The following is a 16154-nucleotide window of genomic DNA, read 5'->3' on the forward strand; positions in this document are numbered from 1 at the left end:
ACTTTGATGACATACACCGATCGATCTGTGCAGCGCCGCTTCAAATCCAACGCGCCTATGGCCAATGGTTCAACACGCCAAATGGTTCACCCAATTCGTTCAAAATGTGCATTAAGAAATTAAATGCTGCTGTGTGTTGCTCGGAGACAAACAGTTCTGCTTTGTCTTTATATTTTCGTTAGCAAAATTGAGCAAAACAGACAACATTGTTTCTAAAATAACACAATATTAACTTCTTACTTACTGAACTGTTGTATAAGATCAGTATCACATTTGCACTTGTGTGATATTGCACTTAGCCTGTTGCTCGTGTGATATTGCTTAACTATATGATGTAAATATGAGACAAAAACTCAAACTGGGGCATTTTTGCCCCATATCTTGAATTTTAGGGACATTCTAACTATGTTCTCTAGGCTCCATCACGCAGTGAGTTGTTGCCCTGCCTCATATTTGTCATCAATCAACTGTATGAAATGTCAGATGACCCACATAGGTCTGGGGCGGGGCAAGTGCGTTAAATGCGGTAATAATTTTAACGCGTTATTTTTCACCGTAATTAATCTAATTGACGCATTAAATTACCAGCCCTAATAATAACCTGTAGCAGATCTATACAGGTGGAGCTGGGGAAGTGGAGGAATTCAGAGGAACTCTCAAAGCACACTGCGAACTGCTCTAGTGAATGCTAACCAGCCATTTATATGTAAAGCAGCAAGCTCATTGGTTGCATATGCAAAATAAACCAATCAGCTTGTACCAAGTAGTTTAACACTGTGAATATCATCAGTTTGCGTTAAGGTGCCATCAAGAGTTTTATGACAGAACTTGGCATTTATATGCTATTTTTAATACTCATAGTTAGAGATTTGAACCCTTAACTCAAAGTATGAATAATAGTAATAGAGATACTTGCAAAAACTAGAAAAAATACCACTAAAAGAGTGAAATTAATTTTTGGTTTCTTTGATGCTCTGCAGTGGACAAATAACAACTCGTATTGCATTATTGTTGAGTTTTTCCTTAAAGTGTCTGTGTTTCTTCACCAATATGTGAATTACTTACTTGGCGCAATCATACAAATCACAACAGTAACACGTTCCACTCCGAACTTTTATATTACATGACTCTGTTAGTCCTTGACAGGGAACCTACAAAACAATTGAGCATCTTTTAGAAATAAAACGCTATATACAAAACTCACTTTTTTATACAAGCAAAATGTTTTGTGCACACATTTTCATTCCGCTGTCTCTAGTTATAACTAACTACTGTTATAACATCAAATTATGATGCTAAATTAACTGCATGTAATAGCTCAGAGATCACAGCATCAATTCATCCACCAATGAACTAAATCAACTTAAAACAGGACTTTTGTCTTCATCAAAAACCTGGTTAAAAGACAGCTATTTAGGTGGGCATTTTTTATAAGTACAGGTAGGCATACAAATATATTTTAAAGAGCTGAACATAGAAATCAGGAGGACTTGACTCACTGTAGCGTAGTAGTTCTCATAGATGTAACTATTTCCACTGGTGTAGAACTGACATCTTCCTGCCCTCATTGGACGCATATCCTGTTGAGAGTGTAAGAAATGTCTTCAGTTTGACGTTTTCTTCTGCAACTGCATTGAAACATTTTTTTCTTTAATACGATGCTTTTCTACCACTACTATCTACAACCACTACAAAAACTTCGGGGGAAAAATACATTTCTTTCTTTTCTCTACATTTCCACTCTGCTCTAGCTTTTTACATTGCTCATAAATGTAAATGAGAAGCTCAAAGTGGGCATTTCTTATCATCACACCGAGAGTTTTCCCTCAAACTCAGTCCATCATTCTGCTCTTCATGAGTCACATTCATGCTGTTAAGACAGATGATCTGACCGCTGAAATACTAAAGAGTTCAGTGAACTCCTCATCTCTCCAAATGCAGCCCTTGGATTTTGACACTGAAAACTGAACATGTTATGTAGCCAGCTGAATAAACTTAGTCATTAGGTTAATAAGACTTTGACTTAAGAACTTGTATGACCAACTAACAGTTAGCCAAGAGGTTATCAGTCTTACTTTTTGGTATCAAATTAGACCAAACTACGTTTTTATGCGTGTAAACAGTTTTAAAGAAACATTTTAATCATTAAGGGCCAGATTTACTAACAACTTACACCAGCGCAAACCCTCTTTTGACATTAAAAAACTATGTTTAGGATTAATTAAAGACACGGTGAAAAATTAGGCGTGAACAGTCATTTTTGCGGCTGACCTTATTGCATATGCATTTGCAGGAGTTTCCGTTTCAGACGCAAAGTTTATGAGAGGAGGGTGTTTAAATGAATCATGCAACTCCATTTACTATGGTTTGTGCCAGTCAGTTTACTGGTATTTGTTGCATTATTTACTTCCCCAAAAGCATGTCTTAATCCAGCTAATTTGCGCTGCTCTTGGTGTTCTTTTATTCATGAAATGTCAGTAAATCACCCGCAGAACTTTCCACTCATATCTGCACTTTTATGGGATTGTGCTCTCACGCTAATTTGCCCCGTTAGTAAATCTGGCCCTAAATTGTCTATATCTCCAATATAGTAGTGGTTGCTTGGGTATCCTTTTTGCTTGATGCTGCATTGATAAGATGTTCTGAACGGTCGCTAGGCAGTTGCTAAGGTTGTTTCTATATAAAAATGTTTCATAGTTGCTGTACTTACAATGTTGAGCAGGATGAAAATGCCATCAACCACAAGACACAGGAAACTGGAAATTATACCAAAACTCAGGAACACAATGGCTGCAATCAGCTGGACAGAGAAAGAAAAATGGATTATAGATACAAATGTACATTTGAGTTGACAGCCAAAAAAGATGCCGGCTTGATTTATTTATTTATGGTACATTTTCCCCAATATTAATTTCCTGGAATATATATATATTTCTTTTGATCTAAAAATAAATAATGCAATAATAAATAATAAAATATAAATAATACATAATAAGACAATATAATATATACATATAAACATTTATAATACATTATTGCTTCGATTAAATACCAAATGTGTTAACATAGAACACTCACATAAAGCACTACTGCACAACAAGAGATATATTATTGCATGGCGATGATCACAGTCATCTTAAATAATTGTGACCTAATATTGCAGTATATAAAACAGCTTTATTTGACATGAACTGTACTGTAGTAAATACCTTTCCTAGTAAATGCATATACTCATACATGTGCACATTCACACAGTCTTTGTCCTTGTCCAAAGCTGACAAATTTTTATGTGATTCCTGGGGGCGCAACAAAAACTCATCCGCCTTTGAAACTAACCATAAATTACGTATAACTGACAATAACTCAACCAAATGGCATAGTGTATTTATTTGAACATGCAATATGATATCCACAGGGACACATCTCTTCTCAGCTGATCAGAGGCAGACTGCCAAAAGAAGCTCAACCCACCAACAGAGAAACAGATGTACATACAGAGAAAAGGAAAGCCCGGAAGAGAGGAAGTGAACAGAGACAGTAAATGGACGCACTGTATATAAAGGTCAACCGAAAGAGGAAGGTAGATGAAAGGACAATGTCCACACTTAGGACCTGTGCTTCTTGTTCAGTTTAGTGAAATCTATACCAGATATGAATTACAGTTCAAAGATGGGAATGAGGACAACATTCAAATTAAACAAGACATAAACCAGCATACATTTTTGACCAAATAATAGACTTTTGGTATGACTATATGTGTTGTTTTCAATTGACTCTTCGTTAAGCTCTGCCTTGGGGCAGAATCTTGTCTCACCAATGGCAGATGTCCAGAATGTTCAGAAACCTGTTTAAAAACAGTTCTATCATGACAAAATTTCGGAGGGTTTGGAATGGTAGTGTACATGACAATGTTAATGTGTTTGGTCTTGGTGGATTAGATCTGCTGCTGCTGCGGAAGAACAAGTACCGAGGCTTGATACTGCCAATACATCCACAGACATGCTGCTGTGAGCATATAAGTAATATAACATATATGAAATGATCCCCATATATAGCATACATGATTCACCCTGTAACAGATCTATACAGGTGGAGCTGGGGAAGGTGTAGGGTTTCTGAAGCACTGCTACAGCAAGCACTAGCTAAGTATTTGAATGTTGAGCAGCGAGCTCATTGGCTGCTGATACAAAAAGAACCAGCTGCGCCATGTAATAAAAAATTGTCTGCTCTCAAGTTATTTAACTTTTTGTTGTCTTCACATATCCGATGCAACATATTCCTCTCCAAAACATTATAATGTGTTACATTATTGTTGTAGGGGGAAGTGGGAATGGTGGAATGCTCAAATATTTAGAAATTAACATAAATCCTTTTCATACAATAAATATTTAAAATAAGTTTATTAGATACTGTCATATTCATAGAACAAAAAAATCGAATTTGAATTTGATTAAATTTGATTGTTGAATTTAAATCCTGGAACATAAAAGTGTCTAAAGAAACACCAAAATGTTGCTTTGAGAATGAGGCTTTTCATTTTCATTTTCAAATTGTTCCTATCTCAGCATTTGCTTTTTTTTAAAGCTTGAATTTAAATTATGTTGGCTTAAAGTACGTCAGCCACCAGCAAACCAAACTGCCTCAAAGAACTGCTTCAGATGGCCATTTAAAACTTTTTTTTTCTATAATGACAACCACTGAAGCTTGAAGAAGCATCACATCATTGTGAAAATGTCACTGGTTTTGTTCTATAACTGCCAGAAATACTGAAGAATACATGCAATGTTTCCCAAGAGCTTTAATTATCACAACATTAGGCTTGTTTTAATGTCTGTCAGGGTTAAGAGTTCTTCAGGGCAGAAGGATATTTGTCATTTAGAGCTACCAATGCGTCATTTGTTTTTGATTATGTGATTATAGGTCTCCAAAACAAAGTTCGGCATATGACAAACAAAGTTTTATTGGTGATTATCTAATGTATCACATTTTATCAGCAACTATGAAATAATTTATTTAGTGAGTTTTATTCATTTAAGATGAAATAATTGTTTGTTGGTGCCAGCAAACTTACAGTGCCAAGCTCTGAACTCAAGTTATTTCAACAAAGTAGCACATTAAAACAAAACTCAATAACACAATAAAAGTTGTAGCAAGATGTGGTACATTAGCTTTTTTTTAGACCTCACACCATCTGTTTTTATCAAATCACTTAGCTACTATTATCTCTCTCTCTCTTTTTTTTTTTTTTGGTTGGAACCTCATGATAAATAAATAAATAGCTATTCCAATCTAGCCTTTTAAATCTAGTGTAGTTATTTGGGGGAAAATAATTAATAATTGTATTCTGACCTATGAATACTGTAGAGTTAGACATGGAATTTATCTGAGATTCGGTTATGTCCTCGGGCAACTAAAGGAAACAGTGTGGAACAGCATGGTTTTGCAAAATGAACTGTCTGTGGGCAGGATTCTTTTTAAATTTAAATATACGCATTTTTAAAGACAAATAAGTGATGGGGAACAGGAGCACCATTCTGAAATCAATAAGAAATTCAAAGATCAAAAAATCTTATTTGCATCAACCAACAGCCATGTCCACATTAGAACTTAGACCAATATTTCTGATCATAAAAACGGTAGGACTTTCTTTCTTCTGTGCAACATAAAAGAAGATATTCTGAGAAGTGTCTCAGTGCCTTTTCTCCAAACAATGGCAGTCAATAGTCACCACAGCTTTAGTTACCAACACCTTTCAAAATATGCACTTTTGTGTTCCGCAGAAAGAGAAAGTCTATGAAACAACATGAGGGTGCGTAAATGACGACAGAATTAATGTATCCTGTTACTGTTCTTCATAAACTGCAGTATCTCAACAGCTTGTCCAAAAAACACAGGTTCTGCCTGTCCAGAGAAACACTCTTGCGGGATAGGAGTCTATAGCCTTTTAAATGACTAAATACACTCTCCCTGGGATAACAAATGTTTTCTGGTCCATGAAATCTTTTTCATCATTACACTGGAATTATGGGCTATGAAATTCCCATCTGCTGTGAAACATTCTTCTCATCTGTCTGGACACTTCATGCTGTACAAAATGTTCTTTCTCCACCTCACCCTGCGTTTATGTTTTCCTCTTTCACAGACATGTAACAGTCCGTATCTTGTTTAAGCCTTTTATTTTTGTAGCATCTTTTCCAGATATGGTCAGCATGCCACTGAAGCTGGACCATGATGAACAGAGACAGACCTTTGGCTCTCCTGAAAATTTTCCAGTCAATTCTCATGCCTCCTCCACCCAGAACAAGCTACCAACCAACTAGTAGTACTGCACAGCAGTGCCCTACACTGTAAAAAATGACCGTGAATTTAACGGTAAAAGACTGTAAAAATGCTACAGTAAAAACCTGTTAAATGGTTAATGGTAAATTCCCCTACTATATACAGTGAAAAACTGTATTGGACATTACATGTATTGGACATTAATTTTACGGTAGTATACCATTTTTGGAAGTTATGGATTTAATTGCACTCATTCCACTTCTGAACCTCATTAAATGTCTGAAAGTACATCAAGCCACTTTTGTGTTTTTCTTTGCCACCTCTACAAATTAATTTTGTTAATACTGATTTCATTTGATTTTTAACTTATGTTTCTTATTCTACTCTTATTCTGTCGTTTTAATTACAATTTTTAAAAAGCTTATAAAATATAATTTTTTTAAGAATTTGACAAAAGATGACATAATTTTAATAAAGTTAGATGAGTCAAATATTACCTCGTAATGGGAAGGCTACTTTTTGATAACATTTTGGATTATTGATTAGAAGGTGCTCCTAAAATTTTGAACGTGCTCCTAAATTTTTAAAGTTAGGAGCACAAGTGCTCCTAAAAAGAAAAGTAAGCGTCGAGCCCTGCTGGTATTGTAATACTTTTACTAACTGTACTGTAAAGTTTTTTCACCGGTGAATGACACATGATGTAGCCCAACGTGGTTCCCAATTCCAGTCCTCGCAGGGGGATGGAATTGTGAGCCGCTGTAGCCTGTTGTAGTAATGTTGTCTCTGGTATTCTGGTCTGTGAGCATATGTGCGTTCAGAGGGCGAGTCTTTGGACAGCGATTGCAGGGAGGGTGGGACATTCGCTTTCAGTGCTATCAGGCTAAAGTTAGCATTTTCCGAGATCTCCTACTGCACCTTTAATTTCTCCAAATCTGTTCAGATGACTAAACAAACTCATCTACATCTTGGATGGCCTGAGGGTTAGTAAATTTTTAGCAAATTTAGATTTTTAGGTGAACTATTTCTTTAACCTGTCAAGGCAGATCAATGTAGACCTTGATATCAATGATTTATATTTTATACTTTCATAGCTGTTATGTCACTAAAGCCTTGTTCAGACTGTCAGTCCAGATCTGTTTTTTTGTGAATATCTGACTGGAATCAGATCGTATTTAGCTGGTCTGAACAGCAAAAATCATGTGAAATCTGATTTTGTGTAGCTTTTTGCCTATGTCACTTTCTCACACCACGTAAAATGTACAGTAAACACGTCAGACATTGTCAAACATTAAAATCAGATTCCAATCGGATATGCACAAAAATTGGACTTAGACTGACAGTCTGAACAAAGCTTACAGTTTTTTTAACTGCTTACACACATTGTCAAAACATTGCCTCTTTTTTTTCAAAACTTTACACACAAATCCAAGAATTGCACACACAAAATGCACAATGCCTCACATCTCTTGCAAAATGAAGCACTGCATTCAAAATAATGCATTCAAAATAATAATCTCAAAAGCAAACATTTGCAAACACCTTTGCCATAATATTAATTCCTGTTAGATTTTTGTGTGTTACACAGAGAATTGTGTGTTGTGTTTTGCAAAAAGTGTTTTATGAAATTGAAAACTGAGTCAAAGGGTGAGAATTAGTGTATGGTTTTGCAGATTTGGTGTGTGGTTCTGGTGTTTGAGTGTCAGGTTTCAGAAATTGTGTGATAAGTAAAGATTTTGAGTGTAAGCAGTTGAAAAAAAAACTGTAATTCACCCAGCAGCATCTTGGGCTGTTTCTAAGCAGTAATTGGAGTAACCCTGAATTCACCTGCATTACTGGAAGAAATCAACAGTCCCCATAAGGATGCGGGCTTAATAATGTCTTAATTAAAATGCAAGAAATGCAGAAAAGTTTGTGTGAGGGTTTGGTTTTGGAGTTGGGTTAGGTGATGGAAAACATAAGCTAAGTGTAAAGACAATAAAAGTCAATGGAAAGACCCCACCAAAAACCAGAGTTTGTGTGTGTGTGTGTGTGTGTGTGTGCAGGTTTGATTACTTGTGAGGGCCAATTTTTTGAAAATGCACTCACAAATATAGAGAAACATGTCAGAAACCCAACTGCGAGGACATTTAAAGTGTCCACACTATTTGATCGGCTCATAAATTGGACAAATTATGTTTTTCATTAAATCTGCTACAGGTTTGTGTGAGGGTTAGGTTTAGAGGCAGGACTGATCTTATCAAACCTTTGAAACCAGTGTGAAATTCTGAACAACTGTGCGCGCTCTTAGTTATATACATGACATATACAGTAGTCTCCTTTCTGATTATTTTGCATAGAATTTATGTTTTTTTGAAATTCCATATATTTAAAACATTTAAACACAAGTCACTAAACATTATGAACTTCTTAAAACAATTTATGAAACATCACTGAACATCATTTGGCAGATCTGTGATATAAAAACAGATATATTGTGTTTTTAAATGCTTATGCTTCACATATTTGCACTTTGGAAGCGTGAGATTAGAATGTTTTCTTAACCAAACCAAAGAAAAAGGAAAAATAAAAAGGGTACATATTTTGTGAACCATAACTAGAAATGACCATGGCAGGATGACAAGGTATTATGCTGATCAGGATCATAAAACAGGAAGACAAACCCCAACTGAAAATGTTACATTGTGATATCTACCAGCTGCTTGCGGTTTTCCTCCAGGCATAGTCCAAGAACTCCCAAGAATGATCCAAATGCCAACTGCAATCAGTAGACAGACGTGAATGTAAAAAGAGAAACAAATGATGCAAAATACTCTAGAGAACATAAGCATGACCGTACGAGCACTGGGAATCATTATCATGGTTTCAATTCGTTTCAAGCTAAATGATTTATGGCATTCACTTTATGGTTTTTTTCAAGCTTAAATGACAAGAAAATATGAAGGGGAAGTCTGAAACAAAAATATTTCAAGGATCATGAGATCCTTATGTGTTGTGGAACACATAACCTACCCTCTCCTCAACATCATGCTGATAACTAATTGTAAGATCCAATCACTTTGGATGCAAAACTTCTTCATGGCCATCAACTTATGAGAGGTGACACACTGTAGCTATACTCATAGTCCAAGTCTCCAGCAGGGTATCTGCAGGAGTTGTGGAAAGTTTCACAGACCATCCAAGTTCACATATGGAAAAGAGATGTTTTGGTAACACAGTATGCGGTTTACTTCTCACTGTCAGACTGATTTTATTGTGTTCTTTTTCCTGCTGTGAACCCATTGATAATATTTGACATTGTATCAACAAGAAGCCCCTTGTTTATAATGTCTGAACAGCCTTGAGCTCACAGATGAAGTCACTAATGCAATTCATTAATTGGGAAAATGCAAGTTTGAGTATTACTAAGATGCAACCACTTACACTTCTAGGATTGGTTCATAAAAATGGGGGGAATTTCTGTCGTTATTTACTCATGTTATTCCAAACCTGTATGACGCAAATGAAGACATTTTTTAAAAAGAGTTTTTAAGTTTCAAAAAGGATGCATTGTATAATAAAAGTGTAATAAAAATTTGAATCAATTCATGGACAATCTCTTTTGGACCAATCCAAAAGATATTGTCAGTGAATTGAGGGGTGCATGGCCAAAAATACTTTTAAAAAGGTACAAATTGAGTCCCACACGATTCAATTAGGGACATTTAATACTTACATACAAGATTATTCTGTATTATATAAATACAGAAAGTATTATTCTGTGATAGCTGGCAACCTTAGTTATAGTCCTAGGTGTCATAATAGGGCTACAAATGTAAGACGGTGCTTGGCCATTGACTGCCTTGTACTCTATAAGTGTTTTGAACCTGATTCTAGCAGTGACAGGGAGCCATTGACGTGAAACAGACATGCATTGTGGCGTGGAAGTACATGGGAAGCTTGAACAGCCAGTCTGAAGTATTCTGGGTAAGCTGCACAGGTCTCCTCATATGCTGGGAGACCGGCCAGAAATCAGTTGTAGTAGTAAGAACAGGTCTCAGGTCTGTAGGGTGCAAATGACAGGTTCGGCAGAGGATCGCAGCGCTCGGATGCGAGCGAGCTCACGTCGGCTCAAGTCCTACGTGCCTCGCTCTCTCCACACAGAGAGGCTTCCCCCGTCCTCTTCACCCAGCCTGACCAGCGTCCCTCTTCCAGCGCGAGCGATTTGGTCTTGTTCGGTGTCATTAGCAGCCTCAGATGTGGAGGAGCTGTCAGGCTCGACTGCCGACCCTGCCCCCCTGCCGTCGTCCGAGCACAGCGATGTTAAGCCCGGGATGGACGCCGAATTACTCCGTGTCCTCTCGAAAGCCGTCGAGGAGCTGAGATTGGAGTTGTCTCCACCGGAAGAGCCCTCCCGCAGCCGTCTGGATGAGTGGCTCCTGCCGGGGAGCCATCAAGCCCCTCGTCAGTGATCCTCTCCTTTTCTCCCGGAGGTCCATGATGAGCTCACCAGGTCGTGGCGTGCCCCATACTCTGCACGTCTCCATACTTCCGCTTCATCCGCCCTCACTTCGGTGGACGGTGCTGAAGATAGTGGATACGAGAAGCTGCCTCCGCTGGACGAGTCAGTGGCCGTGCATCTCTGCCCGCCCACTGCTATTGGATGGAAGGCAAAGGCCGCCTTTGTAGGACAACTTCAGCCCTCGCTGGACGCGCCTACTCCTCGGCTGGGCAAGCGGCATCGGCGCTCCATTCAATGGCGGTCCTCCAGGTCTTCCAGGTCAAACTCCTCGCCAGCACGGATGAGTCTGACCCAGACCCAGGGATGCTCAGGGAGCTGAGAAGAGCGACAGACCTGGCTTTGCGCGCCACCAAAGCTAGGGCTCAGGCTATAGGGCGTTCCATGGCCAGTCTGGGGGTGCTCGAGCGCCACTTATACCTTGACGGAAATCAAGGATGTCTGATCGAACCAGCAGTCGAAGTCTTCGCTGAGCTTTTCAACCAAGCCATGCGACACTTCCTGCCAAGGGGGAAGTCGTGGCCTAATGGTTAGAGAGTCGGACTCATAAACCAAAGGTTGTGGGTTCGAGTCTCGTACCGGCAGGGATTGTAGGTGGGGGGAGTGAATGTACAGCGCTCTCTTCCACCTTCGATACCACGACTGAGGTGCCCTTGAGCAAGGCACCGAACCCCCAACTGCTCCCCGGGCGCCGCAGCATAAATGGCTGCCCACTGCTCCGGGTGTGTGTTCACGGTGTGTGTGTGTTCACTGCAGTGTGTGTGCACTTTGGATGGGATAAATGCAGAGCACTAATTCCGAGTATGGGTCACCATACTTGGCCACATATCACGTCACTTTCACTTTTTTTTTCACTTTCAAAACGCTCTAGCTCTGCAGCTGCCTCTAGTTGCCCCAAGACTCAGCAGCCCGCGAAGCCTGCACCTGCAGCTACCGCCGCCACCCAGCCAGCCATGCCTGAGCCTCGATGACATTCCCGCTCGGCCAAACGCTATCCATTTCCGAAGCACCAGGGACCCCGGCCCAAAATAGCGCTGGACCCTGCGCCTCAGGCATCGTCCTGATCTACGGGACAGAAAGAGGAAGGGGTCAAGTCTCGCTGCAGCCGGACCTACCCCCAAGCTGCCAATCACCCCGTCCAGTTCCGGGTGCAGTCGGCGATGTGTTTGCTGCAAACTCTGGGCCCGTTCAAGCGGCCAAGCGGTGATCCGCTGTTATAGCGGGCAGATTAAAACACAAACATTTTCAAAAAGAGAGCAGATTTCCTCTTCCATTTCTCGCGAGTACCGTGTCCCCTTGCAGCGACCAGGCACTCGAACCAATCCAACCCCTGACTTCCCGGGAAGAGGCATGGCAAGCCATCCTCGGAGTGTCAGAGTGGGTTCTGGGGATACAAAGCGAGGCTATTCACTTCAATTCACTTGAAGATCCCCACGTTTCAGCAGGGTGGTCTCCACTTCTGTTCAGAGCAAGGACGCGTACGTCCTGCGCTCTGAAGTGAAAAATCTGCTGGCAAAGGGAGCCATAGAGGCGGTTCCTCCAGCTCAGAGCAATTTAGGCTTCTACAGCCATTACTTCTTCGTCCCCAAGAAGGACGGCGGCTTGCGGCCCGCGGCCCATCTTCGATCTCAGACGCCTGAGGCCCTGTCCACACGAAGGTGGTTATTTTTAAAACCGCAGCTTTTTCTACACGGTTTGGCCGTTCGTCCACACGCAAACGCAGCACCAGGTCACTGAAACCGAACATTTTTGAAAACTTCTGCCAGGGTGAAGATTTTCAAAACCTCCGGTTGCAGTGTTATCGTGTAGACAGCGAAACCTGAGTTTTTGGCTTGTGACGTCAGAGCCTGCGCTGTTATCTCCACCTACTGGAAACTTTTTCAGGCTTCTGATTGGCCAACATGGCTTTATGGTTGAGATTATATCGCCACCTGTTGGTTTGGCATGCTCTTGACAGTGCTTCATAACATGTGTTTGCGTTTTCATGTGAACAGAGATTTTTTTTTAAACGGAAGAAGGAAAAACTCTGTTTATAAAAATACCCGTTTACGTGTGGACATGGCCTGAATCACGCCCTCATGAAACGGCCGTTCAGGATGACTACACTAAAGCAAATCCTCTCGCAAATCCGCCCAGAGGACTGGTTCTTGTCTCTGGACTTGAAAGACGCCTACTTTCACATCCAGATAGATTCTTGTGATTCGCCTTCGAGGGAGTGGCTTATCAATACACGGTCCTTCCCTTTGGACTGTCTCTGGCTCTGCGCACTTTCACAAAGTGCATGGATGCGGCTCTTTCCCCTCTGAGGCAGAAGGGAATCCGCATTCTCAATTACCTCGATGACTGGCTCGTTCAGGCCCAGTCGGAGACGGAGTCACTATCTCACAGAGCCCTCCTCCTCAGCCACTTAGAATGCCTGGGGCTCTGGGTCAATTTTGCCAAGAGTGCACTGTCCCCCAGCCAACGAGTATCGTTCTTGGGAACAGTGTTTGACTCAACCCAAATGAGAGTGGTGGTTGCGACAGAGCAGCTCGCGGCTTCCTTCAAGGCCGGTGCCTCTCGCCCCCTCAAGGCTTTTCAAAAGATGCTAGGACTTATGGCCGCAGTGTCTCCAGTGCTACAGTTGGGCCTGCTTCTTATGCGTCCCCTTCAGTACTGGCTGAAACAGCGGGTTCCATCCCATGTGTGGCATCACGGACGCCTGCTTATCGGAGTACCACCACTCTCATTTGGGCCCTGACCCCTTTGGAAGAATGCTCAGTGGATGGAACAGGGCACCCCCCTGGGAATGGTCTTCAGGAGAAAGGTGGTTTTGACAGATGCTTCCAACACTGGCTGGGGAGCTCTGTGTGAAGGAAAACTGGCTTTCGGCCACTGGTTGAAAGCGCAGGACGGTCTTCACATCAACTGCCTCGAAATGCTGGCGGTATGTCGGGCCTGTCAAACCTTCCTACCAAACCTGAGGGGACACCATGTTCTGGTCCGCTCAGACAGCATGACTGTGGTGTCCTACATAAATCGCCAGGGAGGGCTTTCCTCGAGGTGCCTCTTTGTGATGGTAGAGCGCCTCCTGGAATGAGCTCAGCTCAACCTGCGCTCGCTGAGAGCAGCGTACGTTCCGGGCAAACTGAACCAAGGAGCGGACATGTTGTCACGAAGCAAAGTCCCCTCAGAAGAGTGAATGCTTCATCCGCAGACGGTTCAAAAAATGTGGGAGATCTTTGGCAAGGCGGAAGTGGACCTATTTGCCTCAAAAGACAACTCTCATTGCCCAATTTATTATTCCAAGGACAAGGACGCGTTGGCCCACTACTGGCCCAACCTCCTTCTCTATGCTTTTCCCCCGATCGCCCTGTCCTGCAGGTAATCAGACAAATCAGGGAACAAGAACGCAAGGTTCTCCTGGTGGCCACGGTCTGGAGAAACCAGCATTGGTTATCAGAGCTGTCGCAGCTGCTCATAGCAGCCCCGTGGCCCATTACCCTGAGGCGGGATCTCCTCTCTCAGGCGAACAGGACGATATGGCACCCCCGGCCCAAGCTGTGGGCTCTGCATCTTTGGCCACTCAACAGGAGCCTGCAAGCCTCCCAGAGTGTGTTCTAAACACCATTTCTCAGGCTAGAGCTCCATCTACAAGACGCCTCTACGCCCTTAAGTGGTCGGTGTTCTCCGCCTGGTGCTTAACCAGGCGAGGACGGGCGAGAACCCGTCCGTCTGTGACGTATCGGTGATATTGTCCTTCCTGCAGGAGCTATTGGATAAGGAGCGCTCCCCATCCATGCTCAAGGTCTATGTAGCAGCTATAACGGCTTTTCATGCCCCGATAGCAGGCCAGTCGGTGGGCAGAAACAACTTTATTGTCTGTTTTCTGAGGGGGACTAAGAGGCTGAATCCGCCCCGTCCCCTCATTGCCCCTACGTGGGACCTGCCCACTGTTTTGAGGGCCCTGAAGGGTCCTCCCTTTGAGCTGCTGCAATCTGTTGACCTTCGGTCCCTGTCGTTGAAAACCGCTCTGCTGCTAGCATTAGCATCGGTCAAATGAATGGGAGACTTACAGGTGCTCTCTGTGAGCCCTACCTGCCTGGAGTTCGGGCCTGGCGACTCTTAAGGTTGTCCTGAAACCGAGGCATGGTTATATATCTAAGGTGCTCTCTACTCCATTCAGGGCACAGGTCATTACACTCTCTGCGCTTCCTCCCTCAGAAGAGGACCAGGAGTTGAATTTACTCTGCCCCATCAGGGCGCTGAAAGTTTACATCGAGCGTTCCGCCCCGTTTAGGCAGTCTGAACAGCTCTTTGTTTGCTTCGGTGGCCGCGCTAAAGGGCATCCGGTCACGAAGCAAAGACTTTCTAAATGGATAGTTGACGCTATTATGCTAGCCTATTCTTCCTTGGGCCTGCAATGCCCCATTGGAGTATGAGCCCATTCAGCTAGAGGCGTCGCCTCTTCTTGGTCATGGTCTAGTGGCGTGTCCATTGCAGAAATTTGTGTGGTGGCCGGTTGGGTCTCGCCATCCACATTTGCTAGGTTTTATAACCTGGACGTCCCTGCCTTGCAGGCTAGGGTTCTTTCTGCATAACTGGCATGCACCTGCTTACGCAGTACCACTCTGAGCAGGAGTTTGGCCGTAATATGCTCAAAACCATCAGAGGATTTACTTGTGCGCTCTCTGGCCTCATAGGTGCCGGGCTGTGCAAGTCTTCTGGAACAATCACTCAGGTTGGGCGTGACCTCTGTGAGCTTAGCCCATTCGCCTTGGGAGGTGTTGGACTCCACGCTATTGTCCCCTTGGGCTCTGAGGTGCCTAGGGCAAGGTTACACATGTAGTCGTTCCTCTGCCATAGCACGGCGTGATTGTATTGGTTCCTATAGCATCTTAGCAGACGCAGTACGAGTGAAGTATCGATAGGGAACGTACTCGGAGATACAGGAACGAGTACTGCGTTGCTAGCCATGCTATACAGTTGCACGACTCAGTCGTCACTTCAGTCGAAGTAACCTGAATCCTATGGCGAAATGCCCGCATATATAGCCAGATGGCCCCGCCCATTCTGGCGGGCTTTGGCGGGCTTCGTGGCCATAGGTTCGTGCAGCACCGCTGCCGAACCATTGATTCGTTTTTAAAGGGGTCATATGATGCGATTTCAATTTTTCCTTTCTCTTTGGAGTGTTACAAGCTCTTGGTGCATAAAGAAGATCTGTAAAGTTGCAAAGACTAAAGTCTAAAATCCAAAGAGATATTCTTTATAAAAGTTAAGTCAGCCACGCCTACCTAAAATGGCTCGTTCTAACACGCGAAACTACTTTGTTTGGTCTTCCAAAAGAGGACACGACTACAAATCAGTGGTTAAGTTGTATTTACAACACTGTTCCAGAACA

At 42.4% G+C, this 16154-nt stretch overlaps 1 protein-coding gene across 1 annotated transcript in view; it reads right to left on the reverse strand.

Moving 5' to 3' along the window:
• The window catches only part of LOC107714437 (transmembrane protein 255B-like), a 36161-nt gene that overhangs the window by 15995 nt on the left and 4012 nt on the right, over positions 1-16154 (reverse strand). The window contains exons 3-6 of the mRNA XM_016520270.1: positions 8972-9034; positions 2711-2800; positions 1500-1580; positions 1066-1151 (exon numbers count right to left, since the gene is read on the reverse strand). Coding sequence (XP_016375756.1) covers positions 1066-1151; positions 1500-1580; positions 2711-2800; positions 8972-9034 — 320 coding nt within the window. The remainder of the gene's footprint in view (positions 1-1065; positions 1152-1499; positions 1581-2710; positions 2801-8971; positions 9035-16154) is intronic.

The sequence above is a fragment of the Sinocyclocheilus rhinocerous genome, unplaced genomic scaffold (genome assembly GCF_001515625.1).
Source record: "Sinocyclocheilus rhinocerous isolate Xijiao unplaced genomic scaffold, SAMN03320098_v1.1 scaffold88, whole genome shotgun sequence".
Taxonomy (NCBI): Eukaryota; Metazoa; Chordata; class Actinopteri; order Cypriniformes; family Cyprinidae; genus Sinocyclocheilus; species Sinocyclocheilus rhinocerous.